The following is a 27,241-nucleotide window of genomic DNA, read 5'->3' on the forward strand; positions in this document are numbered from 1 at the left end:
TAGCTCTGCGGGCATCTCTCTATCTTTTCTTGAAACTCCCACTTTCCTCTCAATTTCTGGCTGTCTCTATCAAATAAATAAAGCTAATGAAAATTTAAAATAAAAAAGAAAGAACCTGAGAGGCGATGGGATTTGTGTAAAACTATCATAGCACTGAAGCTTCTGCTTTCAGTGTGGTAGAAGCAGGGCTCAAACCAGGGCCATACACGAGGTAAAGAAAGTAATGCACTGTCCCAGTGAGCTATTTTACCAGCCCCACTTCACCACAGCTGAAGCTTCCCCTTTGTGTGATGTCTCGATGTGGTGGCTGGAGGCTTGAGCACAAGTCCTCCCACAAGGTAGAGTGAATACCCTACTGTGGGAACTATCTTTCAGCTTCCTCAGTGAGAGTATCTGTTACTCTGTGTCCTAATAGCATTTCTTCTTGACAGTATTCTGGCTTCTTCCCATTCTAATAATATCTTCTTGTTTTCGTCTTTATGGTGGCATGATATGTAGCATTTTGTTTGTTTGTTTGTTTTTTGTTACCAGAGCAATGCTCAGCTCTGGCTTATGGTGGTGCAGGGGATTGAACCTGGGACTTTGGAACCTCAGACATGAGAGTCTCTTTGTATAACCATTATGCTATCTTCCCCTGCCCAACATGTAGCATTTTTCATGTTTTTTTTTTTGCCATTTGTATATCTTTGGTGACAGGTCTGCAAAAGTGGTCCCCCTTTTTTGTGGCTAGTCTTTGAGATGCTTATATTCTGGCTGTTGAGTTTTGAAGGAGAGATAGATACATAGATAGATAGATAACTCCTTTATCAAATATATCTTTTGCAAGTATTTTACGCTGGTTAACTGCTTTTCATCTCATTTTTCTCTTATTGTCTTTTGAAGAACAGGTTTAAACTTTAAGCAAGTCTAAATTGTCAGTTATTTCTTTCATGAGTATGCCTTTGGTGTTGCATGTAAACTTTCACTGCCATGACCCGGAAGTGGCAGTAAATAAGGTGTTGCCCTCCCTCTCACACATGGCCTTCTAGTTTCATCCCCAGCAGCACGTGTGCCAGAGTAATTCTCTAAGTCTCTCTTTCTCCCTTTCCTCTCATAAATAAATCTTTAAAAAAAATTATAGTAGGGGGGTTGGGTGGTAGCACATCTGGTTAAGTGCACGTGCTGCAAAGCTCAAGAACCAGTGTAAGGATCCCAGTTCAAGCCCCTGGCTCCCCACCTGCAGGGGAGTCGCTTCACAGGTGGTGAAGCAGGTCTGCAGGTGTCTGTCTTTCTCTCCCCCTCTCTGTCTTCCCCTCCTCTCTCCATTTCTCTCTGTCCTATCTAACGACATCAGCAGCAGCAACAATAATAATTACAACAACAATAAAACAACAAGGGCAATGAAAGGGAAAATAAATAATAAAAATTTTTTTTAGGTTTTTTTCTGTTCCCGTCTCACATTCCTGTCTTTACTGTTTCATGAAGCCTTTACTCCTCAGTCAAACATCAGTTAATTATAAAAGTCTATTTCTGTGCTCACTCTTCTGTTTCATTGATCTTTTTTGTCTGTCCATCACCAGTACTACACTATCTTGACTACTGTAACTTTAGTGGTATCAGTTTGCCAACTACAATCCCTCTCTCTCTCTCTCTCTCTCTCTCTCTCTCTTTCTCTGCTTTCAGGCTTATCGTTGGGCTTGGTGCCTGCACTACAAATCCACTGCTCCTGGAGGCTATTTTTTCCCTTTTATTGCCCTTGTTGTTTATCGTTGTTGTTGTTATTGCTATTGATGTTGCTGGATAGGGCAGAGAGAAATGGAGAGAGGAGGGGAAGACAGAAAGAGGGAGAGAAAGATAGACACCTGCAGACCAGTTTCACTGCTTGTGAAGCGACTCCCCTGCAGGTGGGGAGCCAGGTGCTTGAACCAGGATCCTTATACTGGTCCTTGCACTTCACGCCACGTGCGCTTAACCTTCTGTGCTACTGCCTAGTCCCCGACATTCTCTTTTAATATTATGTTTGATATACAGAGTCTTTCGCCTTTCCAGGTAAACTTTAGGATCAGTTGGTCTATATCTACACAATAACTCGCTAGGGTATTAATGTTCTACATGTGGTCTGACAATGGATAGTTTTCATACCTTCTCTGTGCCTTAGATTATCATGTGTAAAGTGGAAGGGGGTGAAAATACGTGTTTCTGACAGCCACTGTGATTTTAAGTAGATACTTGGCTATTGTCAGTGTGTCAGTAGTATTGCCTGAACTGTCATCATCACCATTATTGTTGTGATAACATGAAGCCTAGATCATTCACGGACACACATCTGCAGAACGCAGAGTCAATAGAATTGTCCTTTTTTTTTTTTTTCTTTCTTTCTTTCTCAAGTCAGGACATAACCTCTCCTCCTACTCATCCATCTGCTGTCTCAACAGTTCTGTTCTAGGGAAGAGGGAAAAGAAAGACTGGGAAGCCTTTCACTGCTTCAGCCCACATCTTTAGAGATATTAAGCCAAACCACCCCCAAAGTATGAATCGGCAAGTTCTGCCGGCACTAAAAGTCCATTGCTCCTAGTGGCTGTTTTGGTTTTTTTTTTTTTTTTCCATTTTATTGGATAGGACGGAAATTAAGAGGGGCGGGGGAGATAGAGAGGAAGAAGGAGAGATAGACCACCTGCAGACTGTGTTTATCGCTTGTGACGCATAACCCCTGTAGGTGAGGAACCAGGGGCTTGAACCTAGATCCTTGCAGGGGTTCTTGTACTTAGTACTGTGGGCGCTTAACCCGGTGCACCACCACCTGGCCTCAGCTGTGCATCTTTGTACTGAAACACAAACTGTCGCAGAATGGGCAAGTCCCTAGTGCCCCTGTGACTGGTCATGATCCCAGAGTCAGGGAGGTGAAAGGACTGCCTAAAACAGGCAGTTAGCTCACAGCCTAAGTGGCCTCACATCCACTTTGTAGATTTGCTGTGAGCCAGGCCTCTTTGCTGGGATGTCTACATGTTCTCTGAAAGGAGTGGCTCATTCAGAACCTCCAATGGTCCCAGCAAGCTTTGAGTGTCGAGAAAAGAATAGATCCTCTAATGTGACTGCTGAGAAAGGATCCAGCTGCTTCTGGGAAGAGAATGGATCATGGCCAGGGGCTTGTTAATAAAAAAGACTGATAGCAATGATACAGACATGCTTTTTTACTTTATTTTATTCCAGTCACAAGATACTTTCCTGTTGTTTAGGCCAAAAGTTGTTCTGTTGCCTCCAATCTTTGCCAAACTGGAGGCCAGACCGTTTGCTTGTTCTGTATGAGCAGCTAACAACAAATTTGAACATTCTTCTTTATCAATAAAAAGTTAAGGCCAAATCCCCCATGTGTGTAGCAAGGTCCTTTTGTTCATGAACACAGAGATGTGTTTACATTTCCTTTGTTCTTTCTGGAAACAGACTGTTTGAACCAGATATCACACTGACTCCAGGATGCCCTGTAACCCTCATTTTTTTGTACGTAGCTAAATTTTATATAGCTACATGGATGAAGTTACCACTCTCACCTGCAGTCTGTTCATTTTGTGATTAAAGGAAAAGTGGCTTCTTCTTTGGGTGTCCTGTTCTGCAACATCTGACCTAGACACCGCCAGGAAAGGAATCAGTCAGCCCAATAATCACTCCCTACTTTTTAGAAATAAGATTTTTTAATTAGATTTTTTATATTTATTTATTCCCTTTTGTTGCCCTTGTTTTTTTGTTGTAGTTATTGATGTCTTCGTTGTTGGATAGGAGAGAAATGTAGAGAGGAGGGGAAGACAGAGGGGGAGAGTAAGATAGACACCTGAAGACCTGCTTCATCGCCTGTGAAACGACTCCCCTGCAGGTGGGGAGCGGGGGCTCGAACCGGGATCCTTACATAGGTCCTTGCGCTTTGCTCCACGTGCACTTAACCCACTGCGCCACCGCCCAACTCCCTAGAAATATGATTTTAAGGGGGTCGGGTAGTGCAGAGGGTTAAGTGCATGTGGTGAAACGCGAGGACCAGCGCAAGGATCCCCCTTAGAGTCTCCCAGCTTCCCACCAGCAGGGGAGTCGCTTCACAAGCAGTGAAACAGGTCTGCAAGTGTCTTTCTCTCCCCCTCTCTGTCTTCCCCTCCTCTCTCCATTTCTCTCTGTCCTATCCAACAGCGACGACATCAATAACAATAATAACTACAACAATAAAACAAAAAGGGCAGGAGCTGGGCGGTAGCGCAATGGGTTAAGCGCATGTGGTGCAAAGCGCAAGGCCCGGCATAAGAATCCCGGTTCCAGCCCCGGGCTCCCCACCTGCAGGGGAGTCACTTCACAAGCGGTGAAGCAGGTCTGCAGGTGTCTTTCTCTCCTCCTCTCTTGATTTCTCTCTGTCCTATCCAACACAACAATAACAATGACAACAATAACAACTACAACAAGTACAACAACAAGGGCAACCAAATGGTGAAAATGGCCTCCAGGAAAAGTGGATTCATAGTGCAGGCACTGAGCCCCAGCAATAACCCTGGAGGAAAAAAAAAGGGAAACAAAAGGGAAAAATAAATAAATATTGGGAAAAAAAGAAATAAGATTTTAAGACAGACATGTAAAGGTGCAAGGCTAAACTTCCAAAGTTTAGATTGTATTGTAAACTGTTGGTAAACCAATAAAAATATTTTACTTTTATTATTGTTTAACTGTTAATTTTTTCTATTGTCTTCATTTACAGCCAGAAATTGAGAGGGTAGGGGGAGATAGAAAATGAGAGAGATAGACACCTGCAGCATTGTTTCACCACTCGCAAGGCTTTCCCCCTGCAGGTGGGGAGCAAGGCCTGGAACCTGCATCCTTGAGCATTGTAACATGTGCTCTCAACCAGGTGCACCACCACCCAGCCCCTAAAAAAATTATTTTGAAAAAGTTGTTTTTTAAAAAAGAAATGGTATCTGCAAGAAAAAGAAAGCCGTTAATGCAATGGCAAAATAGTTCTTTTGCTCTGTGCCAGAGCCTATCCAGAGCACTTTCCTAGAATGGATTATTTTAGTCTCTATAATAGCCCTGAAAGGGAGGTACAAGTTACTTTATTAGTTTCACAGGTAACAAAACTGAGACATAGAGAGGTCTGGTGATAGAAGTCAGAGTTACAGCTGCTCAGAATGGAAGCAGGGGAGGGGACAGCCCCAGGAGTTGACTGCTTTCTCTTGAAGTACTTGAAGGACTTTATCAGACGCTAATGATGTTACTATCTTGAGAGAGGTTTTGGTTACATGAGTGTATGCATTTGTTAATATCCGGGGGACCTTGTAACTATGACCGATACATTTTATAAAATGTAAATCATATCTTAATAAAAATTTAATGTGTAGAATTACATATTAGAACATGTTGGAGCTGATAGGCACAACATTATGGAAATATCTATTACCTCAGCACTTTGTCTGCCAGCAACACCCAGACTTCATAACACTTATAACAGCCCTGGCAAGAAGATCTCTGGCTTCTTATACAAAGTAGACAAGCTAGAGCTATCTTTGCCAGAATATTCAGAACGCTATTACTTTGGAGGAATATATGTTGAAAATTGACCTTTTCTGGGAGTCAGGCAGTTGCACAGCAGGTTAAACACACGTGGCACGAAGTGCAAGGACTGGCATAAGGATCCCGGTTTGAGCCCCTGGGTCCCCACCTGCAGGGGAGTCGCTTCACAGGCTGTGAAGCAGGTCTGCAGGTGTCTATCTTTCTCTCCTCCTCTCTGTCTTCCCCTCCTCTCTCCATTTCTCTCTGTCCTATCTAACAACAATGGCATCAATAACTACAACAATAATAGCCACAACAACAATAAAAGAACAAGGGCAGCAAAAGGGAAAATAAATAAATAAATAAATAATTCACCTTTTCTTTTTTTTCTCTTCTTCACTGTATTTATCTTTATTGTAATACATATCACAAAAACTCATTTTTTTCTTGGCTTGGAAAATACATTTATCTCTGACTACACAACTGAAAACCTTTGATTTTATATTAAGACTCACAACAAGTTTCCTTCCAAGTAGGAGGCTCTGCGGGTTGATTGTTTGGCAGAGCGGGTAGGCGAGGTCTTTGTGAATGTCTAATTTCATTCTACCATGGTGCTCCTGTTTGATCTCTCCATGGTCCTGAGGCACTCTCAGGTACCTTGAGGTTCTGCAGAGTACTGTCTACCACTCTCACCTGCCTCCCCCTGTACTTACAGATTCTTTCCTGACCCTCGATGAACCTATGAATAATATCACCACATCCTTGGGACAGACAGCAGAACTGCACTGCAAGGTCTCAGGGAATCCCCCTCCCACCATTCGCTGGTTCAAAAATGATGCGCCTGTGGTCCAGGAGCCCCGGAGAATCTCCTTCCGGGCAACCAACTATGGCTCACGGCTGCGAATCAGAAATCTGGATACCACAGACACGGGCTACTTCCAGTGCGTGGCGACAAATGGCAAAAAGGTGGTTTCCACCACTGGAGTCTTGTTTGTCAAATTTGGTAAGTAGCCTCTGACAAAAAGAACGGGGGCAGTTTTTATTCCTTTTAAAGAACTCAGAGGCAGAAATTGACTCGCACACAAAAGAGAACCCTGTGCCTGGATTGAGTTCCATGGTGGTTTGGTATATATTTCAAGGTCCTCATCAATGCAGTGTAAAGACGCAGTTATGAGCCAGACTCCTGGGGCATTGAAGAAAGCTTCAATTCTATGGTCTCTCTCTCTCTCTCTCTCTCTCTCTCTCTCTCTCTCTCTCTCCCCCTCCCCCTCCCTCTCATATTTATTTATTTATTTATTTATTTTTAAATAGAGACAGAAAGAAGCTGAGAGGGAAGGGATCAAAAGAGACAGAGAGATACCTACAGCCTTACTGCCCTACTTCACAACTCCTGAAGCTTTCTTCCTGCAGGTGGGGACTAGGGGCTTACACGGGGTCCTTGTGCACTATAGTGTATTTACTTAGCCAGGTGCACCGCTACCTGGCCTGTCTGTCTGTTGATCACTCTCTTTCTCTCCTTCTGCCTTTATCTAAAACAAACAAAAGTAAGCAAAAATGCAAAGTCTTTACCTGGCATTATTGTTAATGCATTTGCCCTTGAACTTCAACCTCTGTGGGGTGAGATCAAAGATCCAGCAGCCTTTGATATAGGTGTCACCATTCTATAAATAAGTAAACCCAGTTGTTAAGAACCATGCCTAGGACTGCCCAGTTAATAAACAATAAGAACAAGAGTGAAACCCAGATCTGTATAGCCCCTCAGCCCCTACTCCTGACCCCCCAAACCAATGAGATTTTCTTCAACAAAGAAGTCCTGCTACTGAAAAATGAGAATCCCAGCATGCCTTGCCTTTTTTGTTTTTGTACTTTTTTAAAAAAATACTTTTTTATATATATTTATTTTATTTACTTTTCCCTTTTGTTGCCCTTGTTGTTATTGTTGTAGTTATTATTGTTGTTGTTGGATAGGACAGAGAGAAATGGAGAGAGGGAGGGGAAGACAGAGAGGAGGAGAGAAAGACACCTGCAGACCTGCTTCACTGCCTGTGAAGTGACTCCCCTGCAGGTGGGGAGCCGGGGTTCGAACCGGGATCCTTATGCCGGTCCTTGTGCTTTGCGCCACCTGCGCTTAGCCCGCTGAGCCACAGCCCGACTCCCTTTTTTTTAATCCAGCTATCATCAACAGACCTGAGCCTCCCATTGGAAACTCCCTGCATAGTGAGGATACCTACTTTACTGACTCATTTTCAAGCACTTGTCGTAGCATTTTTTAGGTCATGAACTGTAGTATATAAACACGTCCTCACTAGTAAATATATTTTTTAGAAGTGGGGGGAAGGGATGGGGAACTGGAATAAAATATTAAATTTCAGGGAAAACTAAGTATCACCTTGGGGTGGTTCTGAACTTTAAGTTGTAATAGTTGAATTGTATTCATACTTACCCACCCATCACCCAGACTGACTGTTTTCCTTTCATTTCTTCAGGACCCCCGCCAACTGCCAGTCCAGGATCTTCGTAAGTGCTTTTTATCTCCTCTCTTGTCATTTTGAAGTGCTTCTCCGGAGGCATCTCGGGCAAAGGCAATGCTGTGTTCTGTTGGGACCGACATTCTGTGTTTTTCAGATTTCATTCCATTTGCCCTACCCACATTCCATTTCATACTGTGTGTGTGTGTGTGTGTCTTTCTGATATGAAGCACTTGGTAGTAGTACCAGGCTTGATGGCATTGATTCCGAATCATCAAAGCCAAAATCTACTTGTATTTACTATTTTCTAAATTAATATTTAATTATAGAAGTGGATTTGGTTTTTTAAAAACTCAAACAAATGATGCGGTGCTGACTTAGAAGCTTTTACTCTAGTCTTTGTTTAAAAGGTTCTGTTTTTCTGTAAGCATCTCTGGTCCTTCTGTTACTGAAAAGGCTACCAGTCATGATCACTGTCATTTTATTGCCTTCAAAGAACTCAGAGAAAGAGTCTGACTCCTATAGGAGAAGAAAAACTGTGGGTCTGGATGGAGAGTTACATGGAAGTTTGATAGATGGGGAATCCCTCACCAATGGCAATATTGTTTCTTAATGTATTTGTTCTTTCTCCTGTCTGAGGTGTTCTCTTCTTTTATGCTAGAAGATCCATTTGAGACATGTTTTCTGTCTATTTTTATTTGGTAAAAAATACCCATGTATGAAAATCCTGGCTTTGCAAGGGAAAAAAAAAAGATTCCTTATTTTTGTAAGTTTCCAAAAGAAAATTCTCCACCTCTCCTTGTGAGCATCAAAAAGGTCGGACCTAGACTACACCCATGGCAAATATAACAGACACTTAATTTGTTCTAATCCCCTCTGTGCCACTTAATTACAGTGTGGGATATTTTAATATATTTGTGTGTGCCTGGAGGCCCAGTGGCCCACGATCCCATTAATAAAACAGGTAATGAGTAAAAATAAATATTGGCCTTTGTCCGTACTGTTCTGCTGTTTCATCAGCCAGTTAAAGGCAACTGTAAATGAGTCTTTAAAAATCACTCCGGTGCTAACTGCATTCTACTAGTCTCAGTAGAAAAATGTTGATCTTAAGACAGGTTAGAAGTTTGGTCAATGTGTCTTGCACTCCTTGAAGTTAATCTTTTTCTTTTTAAAATATGGCCTCACTATTGGCTCATACGTGGAATCCTTTTGAAGTCTTATTTAAACAAAGACGAAAACTTTTGTAACTTGTTATAAAATGCTTCCTACCCTTTTTACCTTATTTGTTCCTGTTAATCTGTGCTTCAAATGTGGTTGATAATCACTATCCCAGATTGATTAATGTGGTTCACTAATCTACCTGTACTATTAAGAATTGGACTCTTGACTTTCTGCTTGTCCTTTGTACATCAACATTCCTTTTGTCATTATGAAAATTATTATTTTTTTAATATTTATTTATTTACTCACTTTTGTTGCCCTTGTTGTTTTATTGTTGTACTTATTGTTGTTGTCACTGCTGGATAGGACAGAGAGAAATGGAGAGAAGAGGGGAAGACAGAGAGGGGAAGAGAAAGACAGACACCTGCAGACCTGCTTCACCACCTGTGAAGCGACTCCCCTGCAGGTAGGGAGCCAGGATCCTTACTCAGGTCCTTGTGCTTTGCACCACATGTGATTAACCCGCTGTGCTACTGCCCGACTCCCACCCTTTTTTATTTATCATGTTTAAATATAGTACTCTCTGTGATAACTACTATTGAGAATATTTTGCAAAATGTTATGATTTTATTATAAAATCAGCATTATATTTCACATGCAATACTAAATATGTTTATTTCAGGGTAATATGAATCGCTCAGTGTACTGGTTTGCTGGTGCTGCTGTAACAACATGCCACAAACTGTGTGACTTGCACAGCAGAAATTTATTACTTTGGTTTGAAAGGCTGAAAACGCAAGATTAAGTTGTCAGTGAAATTCATTACTTCTGAGACCAGCATTTTTTTTTTTTGGTGGCCTGAACTGATAGATAAGTCACCCCTGTTTCTCCCTTTCCTCAGGATGTTCTCCTCGGGTATATCTTCAAATGTCTACGTTTTAATAAGCACACCCATCCTATCATCTTAGGGCCCATCCCAAAAATCGCATTTTAAGTTGACTATTTCTAGAAAAATACTGTTTTCAAGTAAGGTCACATTCTAAGGTGCTGAGAATTAGTGCTTCCTCAGTTGAAATGGGTGTGGGTGATTCATCTCACAGCACTTATAAACAACAAATTTTTTTTTTAAACATTTTATTTATTCATGAGAAAGATAGGAGGAAAGAAAGAAAGAACCAGACATCACTCTGGCACATTTGCTGCCAGGGAGTGAACCCAGGACCTCATGTATGAGAGTCTAGTGCTTTAGCCACTGTGCCAACTTCCAGACCACATAAAACAAAAATTTTTTCAGTCATGTCAAACTCATGCAAATAATATACTAATTTGTGATGATTTCTCAGAAGCATTGGAGAGAATATACAGAAAATGAGACAGGTCCTTGATAATATTAGAATGATAGTTCTTTATGCAAGAAATCATCACATTCGAGTGGTCACGGAGGTGACTCTGTGGATTGAATATAGGACTTGCATGAGGGAGGCCCAGAGTTTGATCCCCAGTACGAAATATACTAGACCAGTATTCCTCTTCTGTGTCTTACACACACACACACACACACACACACACACACACGCACTAAATATTTTTTTAAACAAATCTATTGCATTCATATATAGGATTTAAGAGAATTTAAACATTTGTGGCCAGGTGGTAGCGCACCTGGTTGAGCACACATGCTACAATGCTCAAGTACCTGGGTTCGAGTCCCTGGTTACCACCTGCAGGGGTAAAGCTTCACAAGTGGTAAAACAGTGCTGCAGGTGTCTCTCTGCCTCTCTCCCTCTCTATTTCTCCCTTCCTCTCAATTTCTGGATGTTTCTATCCAATAAATAAATAAAAGTAATTAAAAATTTTAAAGAGAGAGAATCTAAACATTTGAACTTGCAAAAAAGAAACAGCAGACGAAGCAGTCAAGTTGAAGCATGTGAGATCCACGTGGTTATCCTTGGGAGAGCAGAACTTTGGTTTGGGGTGCAGTGTAGAAACCTACCCTATAATCTAATAAGCCACTATTAAATCACTAATAAAAGGAATCTATTACATTCAGACTGAAAGAATTTGACAAGCTCTTGATCTAATCTCTTACAAAAGTACCCACTTTAAAGTGTAAAACTTGGTGGTTTTGGCATATTCACAGAATGGTATAGCCCTCATTATTCTGATATTTTAGAGCATTGTTTTCATCTCACAAAGAAATTTCTCTTAGTTGCTGATTGCCGGGATAGCCTGAGGGTGCTTCTTCCTGAGCAAGTGCTCTCTGGGTTGGAGAGAACTCAACTGGAGCCAACCTAGACTGCTGCATGGGAGAGTGATTGAGCTGAGCTAGCGTCGCAGGAGATACACTCTGGAACTCTCGGAGCCAGAAGGCAATCCCAAGTGTGTTCAAACAGAAGAGCAGCTATATATATACTCACCAAGTAGGGTGGAAACAGGATGTGACGTAGAGAGGGTGGAGCGAAAAGAGACTGGTGGAAATCAGGCTGACTAAGAGGGGGCGGAGCAAAAAGATATCATGAACCAGTGGGGATTAAACCAATGCCCTGCAGGCAGTGCAGTTCCTAGGTAACTGGTTATGTAAATAGACCGCAGGTATAAGCAGGGGGAAGCTGGCATACTGCCCAACAGCTGATAAGTGTGAATATATTTTGTGGCTGTGAGTTTGCCTGTTCTAAATATTTCACATAAGGAAAATCACTCAATGCTTGTCTTACACCTTGCGTATGGTTTCAGAATCCATCTGTCACAACAGGCATCAACACTTCTTTTGATGCTGCGTTGACACAGAAAAAAATGGCCATCACATCCTCCAAAATGTTTTCCTTTGATTTTATGAGGGAGATGAGAACACTGCTCAGCTGTGTCAGATGGTAATAATGGTGCCTGTCCCTGGGGCTTCTGGGGCCTCAAGGTACAAGTCCTGTGCTCACATTCTAAGCTAGCTCCTAGTTCCTCTACCATTGCTCTCTTTCTTTCATTTTTTCTTTTCCATTCAGGGATTTTTTTTTTTCTATTTTTTAACCATTGTGTAAAATTTAAGGTCAACTTATTTGTTTCTCTCTTAAAGTTTGGATGGAGATTGCAAGAATTTGTAAGTTACTTTCAGTGTTCCAATCTAAATAATATAGAGCTTGAAGTTCAAAAACATGGGTTGTCTTTTTATTTAATTTAGTTGGTTTCAATTATGTCCACATTTTATCCTTTTTTTCTAACTTTGTTTCTAAATATTGTATTGTTTTTTAAGCTATTGGAAATAAAATTGTTTTCTTCTTCAGCATATTTATTGATACTTTATATATAACTGATATTTGAATAGTGGTCTTATATCCTGGATACCTGTTACATCTAATACTGAGAGAGAGAGAGAGAGAGGCCAAATGGTGGTGCACCTGGTGAGCACATATGTTACAATGCATCCAGTCCCCCCTGTAGGGGGAAAGCTTTGCCAGTAGTGAAGCAGTGCTACAGGTGTCTATCACCACTTCCCTCTCTATTTCTGGCTGTCTCTAGCCAATAAATAAATAAATAAATACATACATAAATAAAATTTAAAAAATTAAAGAAAAGAGAGAGAGAGTTTCTTTAAGATTTTTCTATCCAGATCATACCATCTGCAAATAGAAATTATGTTAACTTCTCCCTTGCCAGCCTGGGTGTATTTATTTTCTTCATTTTATGTAATGGCTTTGCTTAGACCTCCTAATACAATGTTGAGTAGAAGTAGCAAGATTAGATGCTCTTGAATATTTTCCCTTAACTTTAAAGGGAGAACTTTTATGACGCTGAGAGGTTTTCTTCAGAGTGCTTTATCAATTTGAGAAAAATTCCCTGCTATTCTTATTTTATTTCGACTTTTTTTTTCCAATTACTATAAAGTGTGCCGGATTTTGCTAAGTGCTTTTTCTGTGTTGATTCAGATGATCCTGGTGAGTTCCTTTGTCCTGTATGATATTAATGTAATATATTGTACTGATTGATTTTTATATGTTAAGCTAAGTTCACATTCCTGGATTTACTCCCACTTAGTCATGGTCTATAATTCCTTTTTATATGTTACTCAAGTTAGTTCACTAGTATCTTGTTGAGGTTTCTGTGTCTGTTCATAAAAAAATATATTGGTGTGTAGTTTTCTTATGATGATGTGATATCAGGCTATATGAACTTCTAGAATGAATTAAGAAATAATCCCTGGCTATTTAGTTATTTATTGATAAAAGGATATAAAGAATTCTTTGTTACTGTTCTTTGAGTAGAATTCACCAGTAAAGCAATTTGAGCACTTTGTAGGAAATTCCATAGTTATTAATTTACATCTGATAAGTTTGTTTTGATTTTCTGGTTCTTTTTTTTTTTTTTTGAAGACATATTCCACATCTTATTTACATTTTAAGACTAAATTTACTTTCAAATCACATAGCCATACACCTATTTCCTTTTTGTTAATTTCACTTCAACTTAATAAATGCCTGGTTTGTCAAACAAAGACTGTAAACAAATATTTACCATGGCTGTTACATGTAATACACAGGAACGGCGTTTAACAGAAACTCATCAACCTCCCCACAACATTTTTTTATTATTATAAATACAAGTATCAAAATAATCCTGAACATACTCTTGGATACTATTAGCAGTCAGCACCCACACAGCCTCACAATCAGCACAGTTTGTGACAATATGCATGGTACCTGCTTCTTGAGACTTTTAAACTGCAGCTTTCACTGCGCAAGGTGGACAAAGCATGCCATTTCTGGCTCTCCTTCTTGCGATTTTGACTCTTTGAAAACACACCAGCCTCCATAGCCATCTAAGACTTCTCACCATGCTTTCTTCCATGGTGGAAACCTGAATTCTATTTTGAGCACTCCAGGTTTATGCTTATATGACAGTGCCTTAACAAGGGAAAAACTTTTGTGCTGCGTTTCTCCTCCTGTTACCTGAAAAACATGATGGGCGTACATATATTAATTATATCCTTTCAGATGTCGGGGTCATGTTTATCAGATGCAATTCTTTTACTTAATGTGTGGGTATTTTGTATTGTGATATTTAATCAAGACATTAACATGAGTAGAAGGTTGTTGATTTTAACACAAGTTTGAGATCCACTAAAATTAATTGTTGTATGTTTGTCCTTCTGGTGGCTGTGGGAGCTTTGTATTTTCTTTTTTTTTAAATATTTATTTATTCCCTTTTGTTGCCCTTGGTTTTTTTATTGTTTTAGTTATTATTGTTGTTGATATTGATGACATCCTTGTTGGATAGGACAGAGAGAAATGGAGAGAGGAGGGGAAGACAGAGAGAGAGGGGAGAGAAAGATCGACACCTGCAGACCTGCTTCACTGCCTTTGAAGCGACTCCCCTGCAGGTGGGGAGCCAGGGGCTTGAACTACCATCCTTGCTCTGGTCCTTACGCTTTGTGCCATCTGCGCTTATTCTACTGTGCTACCGCCCAACTCCCAGCTTCCTATTTTCTTTGCCCATCATTAGATGCCTTAGCGCTAGAAGAACAACTTTAATGCTATATGAATGTTGCCGTTTTGCTAATACTGTTATGCTCCATGCATCCACCTTGGTGGACCAATAATTAATGCCTGTCTACCTTGGAGGTGTTATATCTTCATCATCTTCAAGGCCCCAGGTAACAGTACCATCGCCTACTCCTTTTTGTCCTTCTTCACGTTCTTCCAACAAGAGAAAATTACCAGAAACTTTGAACTCCTGTGGAGACTGCCATCTTTTCATGCAGCCCGACACAGGATTTTCTGGTTCTTAAAACTTGTGTTACAATCAACAGCCTTCTACTCATGTTAATGTCTTAATATCACAATACAAAACCATTTTTTAAATGATTTTGTCAGTCTGTGTCTTCTTAGGAATTCATTCATTTTATATAGATAACTTTAAAAAATTATATTTTATTTATTTACTTGTTTTCCCTTTTGTTACCCTAGTTGTTTTATTGTTGTAGTTGTTATTGTTATTGATGTCATCATTGTTAGGACAGAGAGAAATGGAGAGAGAAGGGGAAGACAGAGGGGGGAGAGAAAGATAGACACCTGCAGACTTGCTTCACCACTTGTGAAGAGACTCCCCTGCAGGTGGGGAGCTAGGGGCTGGGCCTGGAACCAGGATCCTTATGCCAGTCCTTGCACTTTGCACCACGTGAACTTAACCTGCTGCTGTACCGACCGACTCCCAGATTTTTTTTTAAATTTTATTACCCCAGATAAGAGACAGACAGACAGAGAGAGAGAGAGAGAGAGAGAAATGGGGGGGGGGGGAACTGCCTTGAACCTGTGTTGCACACTATTTTGCCAGCCCTGGATTATCTAATTTATTGGCATTTAGTTTTCATTGTAATTTCCTTTTTTTTTTTATTTTGGCTTTTATCAATGTCAGTGGTACTCATACTTTCCAAACCTACCCTATCTTTTTTTTTTTTTTTACATTTTATTTTGTTTTAATGAAAGAGATACCAAGACAAAAACACAGAAAGAAGAGAGCACTTCTCAGCTTTGGCGTATGGTGGTGCTGGGGATTGAGCCTGAGATCCTGGAGCCTCAGGCATGAAAGTCTTTTGCAGAACCATTATGCTGTCTCCGGAACCCTTAAAATGTTCTTAAATCATACCAGGTGGTGATTCTTCTTTCACTTCTAATTTGAAGTAACTTTCTTGGCCATAGTAGCTAGTCAAATGAAAGGCTTGTCAGTTTTGTTGCTGACCTTTTGAAAAACTACCTTTTGTTGAAAATTAGCATTTCCTGGGATGCAGCTGTATTGCTTTTGCTGTTTGTGTAGTGACTTTGAGTTATTTCAATGGAATACTATTGTGCAGTTGACAAAGATATTATATCCTCTGAGACAAAATGGATGGGACTGGAGGTGATTGAGTTCAGTAAAGTAGTTGCAAGGTGAAAAGGGTATCCAGGGATGATTTGCTTATATGTGAAATACAGGGAATTGAAACACATGGACCTACAAAGATGATGTAGCCAATTTGTCTCTAGGCCTTTGTAAGACCTGTGGTAATTTTTATTGGGAGTGAAGTTTGATGCTGAGTGTGGTCTGGAACTATACCCCTGTGATTTTATAATCTTCTGAACTAATCACTAAATCACTAATATAATAAAAAATGTATATTTGGGGCCAGGTAGTGGCACACCTCATTAAACACACACATAGTGTATAAGGACGTGGGTTCAAGCCTCTGGTCCTCACCTGCAGGGGGAAAGCTTCACTAGTGGTGAAGTAAGGCTGCAGGTGTCTCTCTGTTTCTCTCCTTTTCTGTCTCCTCCTTCCCTCTTGATTTCTGATTGTCTCTATCCAATAATAAATAAATAAATATATTTTTAAATGTATGGGGGCCAGGGTTAAGTGCACATGGCATGAAGCATAAGGAACGGCATAAGGATCCCAGTTCGAGCCCCTGGCTCCCCACCTGCAGAGAGGGTCGCTTTGGGGGTGGTAAAGCAGGTCTGCAGGTGTCTATCTTCCTCTCCCACCTCTCTCACTTTCTCTCCTCTCTCGATTTCTCTTTGTCCTATCCAACAACAACAGCAATGGCAACAACAAGGGCAACAAGGTAGGGAAAAAATGGGCTCCAGGAGCAGTGTATTCATAGTGCAGGCACCTCGCCCTAGTAATAACCCTGGAGGAAAAAAAATGGTATATTTGCTTTATTTTATGAGAGAGAAAAAGAGAGAACCAGAACATCACTCTGGCACATGTGCTGCTGGGAATCAAACTCAAGACCTCATCCTTAAGAATCCAGCACTGTCCACTGAGCCACTGTCCAGGCCGTTCCTTTAATGAGTCTCTCCCGTCTTTACTCCCTATCATATTTGGTAACTGAAGTCTGTCTGCTCAGTGATCAGCTAACAATTGGATAAAGGTTTCTTTAAACCTCTTTGCATGAGGCTCCATGTCTGTTTGGAGGCACTCATCCAGGGCTCTAGCAATTTATAACCACCTTTGCTTTCACTTCCTGCAAGAGCAGGGACCTCAGAGTTCATCAGATCTGAGAGCTAAGGACAGCCACACATACTCTCCCTGAACACCCTTTTATCCCCAGGAATGGGCTGGAGGCTGTTCCCTCTGGACATTCCTCAACTCCTCCCTTTAAACTTTTCAGCCAGGCTTGTGTTTTCCAACAAATGTCCCTGGGTAGACTTTTCCCCCCACTGAGAAGCTGTGCTCTGTCAAATAAAGACAAGTCCTGTGAATGGGGGTCTTTCCAGGGAGCTGCTAGGTTGATCAAACCCTGTCATTCCTCTGGAGATGGCCTTTTGAGGTACATTCCCCCATTCAAAACCATCCAAACCAGTTTCAGCTAGGCTGGCTACTGCAGAATTCAGGAGAGGGAGTTGTGAATATTCACATTCCACCCAACTCTGTGCTTACCAAATTTCATTCTCTCTCTCTCTCTCTCTCTCTCTCTCTCTCTCTCTCTCTATTATTGGGTAAATGCTTCTCAGGATGTTGCAAGCCTTAGGGTGATTTCCAGAGCTCTGAGAATGTTGATTTCTCACTCTTCACCCCACCCCCACACCCAGTGATCTCACTGCTTATCTGGAAGAAAAGAGTTTTGGAGGTTCTCATTCAGTATCTCCTACCTCCCTCAGTACCCTTCTTGTCCTTATGTAGGAACAATACTGGGTGGATGTTGTCTTTGAAGGCCCATTATTTCCCTAATAAAACAATTTTTAAAAAGTCTTTGAGCCCAGGGGGATTGTTCCAAATGACATTTTTCGCTTGGTCAGCCCTTTGCCTCATACAACACAGCAGGATGCACCCTGCATTTTCTTTCTCCTTCAACATCACTCTCACGGAAGGTGCTTTAATTCCCATATTATTGAAGATGTTCACAAGGATTAAATGGTCTTTATTATTATTTTTATTCATGATTTACTAATGATTAAAAAGATTGTAAGATAACAGGGGTACAGTACAATTCCATACAGTTTCCACCACCAGAGTTCTGTGTCCCATCCCTTCCATTGGAAAGTTCCCTGTTTTTTTTATCTCTCTGGGAGTATGGGCCAAAATTCTTTAGGGGGTGCAGAAGATGGAAGGTCTTAACACGGTTTGCAGTTGTTTCTCTCCTTGGTCATGGATGTTGGCAGGTGGATCCATACCCCACGGCCTCTTTCTTAGTGGGGCAGGGCTCTGGAGAGGTGAGGATCAGGATACATTGGTGAGGCCCTTTGCCCAGGGAAGTCAGGATGGCGTCATAGTGGTTAAATGGCTTTAATTAGACATAGTTCCTTTTTTAAAAAGACATTTTTAAAACATTTATTTATTCCCTTTTGTTGCTCTTGTTGTTTTATTATTGTTGTTGTTGATGTTGTCTTGGATAAGACAGAGAGAAATGGAGAGAGGAGGGGAAGACAGAGAAGGGGAGAGAAAGACAGACACCTGCAGACCTGCTTCACTGCCTGTGAAGCGACTCCTCTGCAGGTGGGGAGCCAGGGACTCAAACTGGGATCCTTATGCCGGTCCTTGTGCTTCGCACCACGTGTGCTTAACCCGCTGCTCTACCACCCAACTCCTGGACCTAGTTCCTATTTGCCTTCTGCTACTGTAATTTTTCGGCATCATTAAGCTGATTCATTTGGCCCCTGTGAGGCCAGGGGAGCACCAGTTTGTTGTTGTTGTTTCTTTTATCACTCCTACTTGCTGGAGACCTTCTCCCAGTATATAGGTATCTTGGGCTTTCCAATAGGCAAGCATATCCAATCCCACACAAACACAAGGCGTCAGTTCAGTTCTGCAAATAGCCATTAATCACAGCCCCAATGCCAAGCATTCAACCAAGCTGTGCGTTTTGCCTCCAAATTGTCTCCTTCATATTCTGGGGCCCAACCCCTGGTCCTTCACAGATAACATCTGTAAAGCTTTCTGCTGCTCTCTAGAATCCCCTAGGCGCCTTAGTATTGATTTATCTCCTTCTGCCTTTGCCTCCTACAGGCTTTTTCTCATGTCAGAATCGAGTGAGCTCTTCAAAATAATTTCTACCCTATTACCCTTCTCCCCCACCAAGCCCTTGATTTACCTTCTGATTTAGGATATAGGCTCTCAACTTCTGCTCTGGCCTGTGAGACATTCTAGCCACCTCTGTGGCCTCCCCTGGTCCTCCTCCTGGCTCATCAGAGCCTGGTTCTGTCCCTTGGACATTCCTGGCTTGTTCTGGGACCTCTGTACTCATAGTTCTCTCTGCTTACAGAGCTTTGCCACTTGATCTTAGCTTGAAGAACTCTAGTCTGCTATAAGGTTATTACCTAAAATGTCACATTCTAAATCTAAAATAACCCCAGTCACTTTCTTTTCTTCCTTTCTTTCTTTCTTTCTTTTTTTTTTTTTTTTTTGCCTCCAAGGTTATCACTGGGGCTCTGTGCCTGCACTTCAAATCCACTGCTCCTGGAGGCTAATTTTTCCCTTTTGTTGCCCTTGTTATCACTTTTTTGTTATTATTATTGTTGTAATTGCTGTCATTGTTGTTGGATAGGACAGAGAGAAATGGAGTAGGGGAAAGAAAGACAGACACCTGCAGACCTGCTTCACCGCTTGTGATGCGACCACCCCTCCCCACAGGTGGGGAGCCAGGGGCTCGAACTGGGATCCTTCAGCTGGTCCTTGGGCTTCTCTCACCACGTGTGCTTAACCCGCTGCACTACTGACCGACCCCCAGCCCCGATCATTTTCTATGACAGAGCCCAGCTTCACTTAGATGAGAGTATTTCTCAATCCCTAGTACCTGCTCTTTTATTCATTTGTTTGTCTGAAAAGTACAAAGCTGCATGAGATCAGGACTATGCTTTCTATGGCAATTCATCCCCAGTTCAAGAATATAGTCTGCATTCTGCAATATTCACTAAAAATGAAGGCTAAAACTCTACCTTCATGTGCCTTATCCTATGAGATGGTGATCAGAGTTGTCATCTCACCAGACTGACAGTAGCAGTAATAAGAAGATTGGCACAAGAGTTAGCACTGAATAAAACTCAGTAAGAATTCCTCAAATGAATGAAACATCATTTGCCAACTGACTCTAGTCTCATATATCTAATGATATATAACAAGCCCTCTCATGGGACCTGATAGACAGAGCCCAATATTTTAAGTTGTGACCCTAGAGGTAGTGCAGTGAATAAGATATTGGACAGTCAAATGTGAGTTGCCAAGTTCAGTCCCCAGCATCACATGTACCAAAGTGATGTTCGAATTCTGGTTCTCTCTCTTCTCTCTCTCCCTCCCTCCTCCTCCTAAATGAATTTAAAGAAAAAGAAGAATTTAAGTTTTATTTCTCCCTGCCTTTGATCCTTCAAAATCTGTTGAATCACTCCATGTAAGGGATGTAGTAAATATGGAAGAAAAAAAGGCATCTAGCTCATAGGATTGTTGTGAAGATTACATGATAAAACAAAAGTCAATGGCCAAGAGACTACTTCACCTAATATTGACAGATAATCAGATTTACCATGTCAGAAGCCTTAAGTTAATACACAAGTACTGAGCACCTGGATAAATTCCATAGGTGGTGGTGTCTCTCCTTTGTCTTTCTCTTTCTCTGAAATGTGGAGAGGGAGAGAGAGAGAGAGAGAGAGAGAGAGAGAGAGAGAAAGCAGTTGGGCCAGGAGTGGTAGAATTGTCCATGTTAAAGCCCTTGCTGTTGCTAAAAGAAGAAAGAAATACTAAGATTATGTACACGGTGTGTATGAAGTAGCTTTCGCAGTGCCTGTTGTGCAAGGAACTGAACAAGGAACTGTTAGGAACTTAGCAAAGTTGACTATTCCCATCACCATCAGCGGCAGCAACTTTGTGATTTGAGATAGAAACTACACTTTCTTTCCAGACAGTTTCGCTGGACAGCGTTCCCTGCTGGGAACACCAACAAGAAACCTTGAAGACTTTGTTCCCTCTCTTTTTCTTGACCTTTGGCTCAAGTCCCTCTCTGCAGAAAGACAAACTAAACCAGCTTTTGGTGAATTCTTTCCGTTTCTTATCTGCTTCCAAGTGAAAAAGTGTAACTGGGCACTGGCCCAGCCCAGGAAGCGATAATGTAATTTTCAACTCAAGATAAACTCAAAAATAACTTACAGCGCAGCTACTCAGACAGTTCAGGAGTGGAGGTGCCTTGCAGAGATGAGGCCAGGAAGTCCCTCAACAGCAACAGCATGCCCAGGACATGGGGAATCCAGAGGTCTGGTGAAGTAGCTCTTTCTCTTCATCAACTAGCCTGAAACTCAGCACTCTGCAGAGAAGGGGCAGATGGAGGGGATGTAGCCTGATTAGATAAGAAGACTCTCCCAATCCCCGAGGAGATAGATCCCAAGCATAGAAGGTTGAGAATCCAAGCTCTTGTATCCCTACACACACCATCACTCAACAATGTCCACCGTATAAATAGAGTGCAGAAAGCTTCCCACTGCAAGGATACTTGTGAATATTGGCAGCATGTGTGTCCTGGGCATAATCACAGAGAGAAGAGGGAAGTTAAGTCCTGGCTTTCTGAGGCCTCATATTGTGAGAAAACTTGTCCCTCAGGCCATTAGTGTCTCAGTCCACACGTTAGTTGTAGGTGAATGGCCATACCTAGTTCAGCCCCTAGTACATAGAAGATGCTCAGTAAATGCATGCTAAATTGAGTTGATAGTCTCTGTCCTCAAGGTGTTTTTTTTTTTTTTTCTTTCTTTCCCTACTCGTATGGCAGAATTGTATTCATTTACTCAATAGTCTTTTTTTTTTTTTTTAATTCATCCTATGGTCCAGGCAAAATTGCATCAGGACTTTTATGACAACCCCATACTTTGTGAATTTTTTATTGCAGTGTTCAGGTTTCTCCTCTCTAGTCTTTATATGAATGTTGATCATTTCTTTTTTTAAATATTTATTTATTCCTTTTTTGTTGCCCTTGTTTTATTGTTGTAGTTGTTGTTGTTGCTGAATAGGACAGAGAGAAATGGAGAGAGGAAGAAAAGGCAGAGAGGGGGAGAGAAAGACAGACACCTGCAGACCTGCTTCACCGCCTGTGAAATGACTCCCCTGCAGGTGGGGAGTGTTGATAATTTCATATCATCGTTTTTCTCATCTGAAAAATGTGCGCACACATACATGCACATAGACACACACACACACACACACACATAGCAACAACCAAGATCCACTTGTCTCAGGTTGTGACATTGTGCCTCTGTTAGGTCATTTAGAATCATGCAGAGAGATGTGACTTGGGAGGTGGTACAGTACATAAAGTATTGAATTCTCAAACATGAGAGCCAAAGTCTAGGACCTCACACTGTATGTGCCAGAGTGACACTTTGACTCTCTTTCTTTCTTTCTTCCTTTCTTTCTTTCTTTCTTTCTTTCTTTCTTTCTTTCTTTCTTCTTTCCTTTCTCTCTCTTTTTCTTCCTTTCTTTTAAATTTTTTTCCCTTTTGTTGCCCTTGTTGTTTATTGTCGTTAATGTTGTTGTTATCGCTGTCATCATTGTTGGACAGGACAGAGAGAAATGGAGAGAGGAGGGGAAGACAGAGAGGAGGAGAGAAAGACAGACACCTGCAGACCTGCTTCACCGCCTGTGAAGCGAACCCCCTGCTGGTGGGGAGCCAGGAGCTCAAACTAGGATCCTGATGCCAGTCTGTGGGCTTTCCAGATTCTCTTTCTTTCTAATACATCTTAGAGGATTAAAAAAAAAAAAAAAAAATTCCTAGATAGCTTTAAAAGTTACCCAGGCCCAAGTTCCATCAGAATTAAACCAGTATCTGTTCTGATGGTATTCATAGTATTTTATCAAATCACTCCCAGTGATTTCATGTGTAGGCAACTCAGTTTGAAAAGCAGCTCCCACCCCTATCCTCCTCCTTCCTGAGGGGAATTCCCATTGGCTGCCCAGTCATGCCTCTTTACCTTGACACTGCATTGTAGGTAGCAGCAGATTTGGAGCAGAGATGCTGTGCTGGCCTATCTCCACTTCTGCTTGCTGTGCCAGGCCCCCACCCACAAAAGAGCCCAGTCTGACTATTCCACCCAGGCAGGTGGGTGCAGGGACGTGACTACACAGGTGACTTGAGAATCTGAGACCTCAAACAAAGGGAGGTGGTGTGATTCAAATGTCACACCTCCACTAGAAGTGGCAAAGAGAAGAAGTGTTTTATCTCTAGTACTAAAGTCATATGGGGAGATTGGAAAGAGGGCAAGTCTGCCCCCCAGTGCAGCCCGGGATCATCCAAATCAGACAAACAACAACAAGCCACAGGACTCTTCCTTCCTCCCCCAAGTTCTCTCCTTTTCTTTTTTCTTTCTGTATCCTGGGCTTTATAGATGTGTGATTCCACTGCCCCAGGACTTTTTTTTTTTTTTTTTTTTTTGTCTCCAGGATTATTTCTGGAGCTCTGTGTCAGCACTATAAATCCACTACTCCTGGTGGCCATTGTTTTCCTTTTTTTTTTTTTTCTCATTCAATAGGACAGAGAGAAATTAAGAGAGGAAAAGGAGAGAGAGAAAGGTGGATACCTGCAGACCTGCTTCACTGTTCATGAAGCATTCCCACTGCAGGTTGGGAGTAGGGGCTCGAACCCTGGTCCTCGCTCAGATCCTTGTGCATAGGACTGTGTAGGCTTAACTGAATGTGCCACCACCTGGCCCCCTCCAGGTGTCTTTTTAAAAAAATTTTTTAATATTTATTTTATTTATTTTTTCCCTTTTGTTGCCCTTGTTGTTTTATTGTTGTAGTTATTATTATTGTTGTTGTCGTTGGATAGGACAGAGAGAAATAGAGAGAGGGAGGGGAATACAGAGAGGAGGAGAGAAAGACAGACACCTGCAGACCTGCTTCACCGCCTGTGAAGCGACTCCCCTGCAGGTGGGGAGCCGGGGTTCGAACCGGGATCCTTATGCCGGTCTTTGTGCTTTGCGCCACCTGCACTTAACCTGCTGCGCTACAGCCCGACTCCCCAGGTGTCTTTTTTAAAAAAAAAAAAATTTATTTATTTATTTACTTTCTTTTGTTGCCCTTGTTTTATTGTTGTAGTTATTGTTGTTGTCCTTGCTGGATAGGACAGAGAGAAATGGAGAGAGGAGGGGAAGACAGAGAGAGGGAGAGAAAGACAGACACCTGCAGACCTGCTTCACTGTCTGTGAAGCGACTCCCCTGCAGGTGGGGAGCCAAGGACTTGAACTGGGATCCTTCCGCCTGTCCTTGTGCTCTGCGCCACCTGCGCTTAACCCGTTGCGCTACCGCCTGACTCCCTAGGTGTCTTTTTTACTGTGAAGAGAGAGAGAGAAAAGAAAGAAAAAGAATCACTGTAGCACTGGGACATTCCGGACATTCCTTGGTACCATAGCACTCCCGTGTGATGCCCAAACTTGCACCCATACCGTGTGCTGTACTGGCTCAGCTATCACTTGGTCCCTGTTCCCACGTATAAATTTCCTACTGGGGAAATCCGTCGAGAATCTTTCTGGCACCTGAAGCTTGAGCAGCACAGCCTGCAGAGCCTCCCCCCACCCCAAACCCTCCCTTTGCATATGCTGCATAGAACAAGGGAAAGGCAGGGAATGGATGCGAGAGCAAATGGGCCCGATGCAAATGCTGGATTGACTTCCATGTGCCTACAGAGTGGTGGAAGTGGAAGGCTGGGAGGAAGCAGTATGAGAGGGTTAAGACTGTAGCTCCTGCCCAGTTTGGGCTGTAGGTTTAGAGCCTGGGACAAAGGTCAGGACTGAAAGGATGGGAGGGGTGCTCAGTGTTCCTAAGTCAAAGGGCACCAGTTTGAAAGGAATGACATATCTGAGAGATTGTAAAAAGGGAGAATAAAATGGTTTCATCCATTTGCATGACCACATACAATTTTCAGAACATTTTTCCGTCTTTTGATCAATAGCTTTGACATGATAGTGATAGTTTTAATAGGTAGTGGTTCCAACAAGATAGTCAGGTATTATTATGATGATGATGATCTTTATTTATTGGATAGAGCTAGCCAGAAATTGAGAGGGAAGGAAAGATAAAGAGACACCTGCAGCACTACTCACCACCTGTGAAGCTTGCCCTCTGCAGGTGGGGCCCAGGGATTTGAACCTGTGCCCTTGTGCACTGTGATGTGCACTTGACCAGGTGCGCCACCACTTGGTCCTGTCAGGTGTTCTTTTCAGTTGTGTAGAGGAATGGTCTAGAAGATTAGAGCTCAAAGTTTGTGAATATTATTTTTTTTATAGTTTAGTTTCCCTTTTGTTGCCCCTTTTTATTGTTGTTTTAGTTATTATTGTTGTTCTTATTGATGTCATTGTTGTTGGATAGGACAGAGAGAAATGGAAAGAGGAGGGAAAGACAGAAAGGGGGAGAGAAAGATAGACACCTGCAGACCTGCTTCACCACCTGTGAAGCGACTCCTCTGCAGGTGGGAAGCCGGGGGCTCAAACCAGGATTCTTATGCCCAGTCCTTGCGCTTTATGCCACGTGCACTTAACCAGCTGCACTACCACCCAACCCCCTGTGGATATTTCTGAAAGCTAAAAACACAGAGAGAAAATTGGGAATTTTTTTTCATATGACGCAAAAAGCCAGAATTAGCTAACCGTGATAAATTTTAAATAGTATCCAGGCATTTTTGTAAAAAAATTTTCAGTGTTAGCTCATTGATTCCTATGAGGTGAATACTATTAGATCAGAATACTAAATTGTATATCTTAGCTGGTAAGGACTACCACAATAAAATATTATAGATTGGGTGGCTTGTGAACAACAGAAATGTATCTCTCACAGTTCTGGAGGCTGGAACTTGGGGGGCCGCCATGGTCAGGTTCTTATGACAGCCCTCTCCCAGGTCTTCTCTTTGTGTTCTCACAGGGGTTGAAGAGCAAAAGGTTTGGAATTCCTTTTATAAGGACATTAAGCCCATTTCTGAGGGCTTCATCTTCATGAATTAATTATTCCCCAAATGTTTCAAGTCCTAATGCCATCACACAGGGCTAGGGTTGGGAAGAGTATATTCCAATCCATGAATTTCCAGGGAACAGGAATTCATTCAATACTCTCAAGGAAACTCAGCTAGCAAAGCGTAAAACTTCGATCTGAGGGGGCCAGGTGGTGGCACACCTGGTTAAGCGCACACATTACAGTGTGCAAGGATCCGGGTTCAAATCCCTGGTCCCCACCCACAGGGGGAAAGCTTCATGAGTGGTGAAGCAGGACTGCAGGTTTCTCTCTGGCTCTCTTCCACACTATTCTCCCTCCCCTCACAATTTCTCTCTGTCTCTATTCAAAATCAATAAAGATTTTTAAAAAATTAAAAGAAAAACAAACTTCGATCTAAGCCTGGAGACTACAGGGCTCAGTCTTCAGTCAGTCTACAATATTGCCTTCTCACAGGGGGAAAATGATCAGCTGATGAACTCATACAGGAATTAGATATTAATTACCTATGTACTTGACTGCTGAAAGAATTGAACCACTCCTTGGTGGATGGGCGTGAAATTATATTACAAGCAGAGGGCCAGAGATCTCAGGCACAAGCTTTGTCCTCTATAGTCATGTTGTACGGGTCACCCTTTGTCTATAGGCATTGGCTTTTATATATTGGATAGAGACAGTCAGATCTTAAGAGGGGAGGGGGAAACAGACAGACACACCTGCAGCCCTGCTTCACCACTTTTCAAGCTTGTCCCCTGCATGTGGGAACCAGAGGCTTGAACCTGGGTCCTTTTACACTGTAATGGGTGCACTCAACCAGATGTGCCACCACGTGGCTCCTGCCTATAGGCTTTGCACCTCTACTGTCATCCCTGTCAAACCCCTGGAGACCAGGAAGTCCAAAGTTGGTTCTGAGTGGAGGTCTCTCATACAGAACTGGTCACATCAGCAAATTCCATTGACATGACATGCCTCAGCCTTCCAAACACCAAGACCCCATTGAAGCCAGGTGCAAATCATATATCCAGTTATTATGACTGAGTAATGCTGACAGGCTGATACTTCTTTCCCTAAGTAATTTGTGAACTCTTGGTTACAGAACATCATTTATCTTTAGTCAATAACATCCCATAATGACTGCCACTGGACACTGACTCTGAGGATTTGTCTGAGGTCATTTCAGGTCAGCGGAGGTCAACCCATGC

The 27,241-nt window shown here is 42.0% G+C and overlaps 1 protein-coding gene and 1 pseudogene across 2 annotated transcripts in view; one reads left to right on the forward strand and one right to left on the reverse strand.

The window, feature by feature from the left end:
* The window catches only part of ROR1 (receptor tyrosine kinase like orphan receptor 1), a 467,044-nt gene that overhangs the window by 290,720 nt on the left and 149,083 nt on the right, over window positions 1-27,241 (forward strand). For both annotated transcript variants that reach the window (XM_060206339.1, XM_060206338.1), the window contains 2 exons: window positions 6,212-6,499; window positions 7,983-8,013. In XM_060206339.1, the coding sequence (XP_060062322.1) occupies window positions 6,212-6,499; window positions 7,983-8,013 (319 nt within the window). The remainder of the gene's footprint in view (window positions 1-6,211; window positions 6,500-7,982; window positions 8,014-27,241) is intronic.
* Window positions 13,116-14,862, reverse strand: LOC132542953 (ubiquitin-conjugating enzyme E2 variant 2-like; annotated as a pseudogene).

This window comes from Erinaceus europaeus, chromosome 13, assembly GCF_950295315.1.
Source record: "Erinaceus europaeus chromosome 13, mEriEur2.1, whole genome shotgun sequence".
In the NCBI taxonomy this organism is placed as follows: domain Eukaryota; kingdom Metazoa; phylum Chordata; class Mammalia; order Eulipotyphla; family Erinaceidae; genus Erinaceus; species Erinaceus europaeus.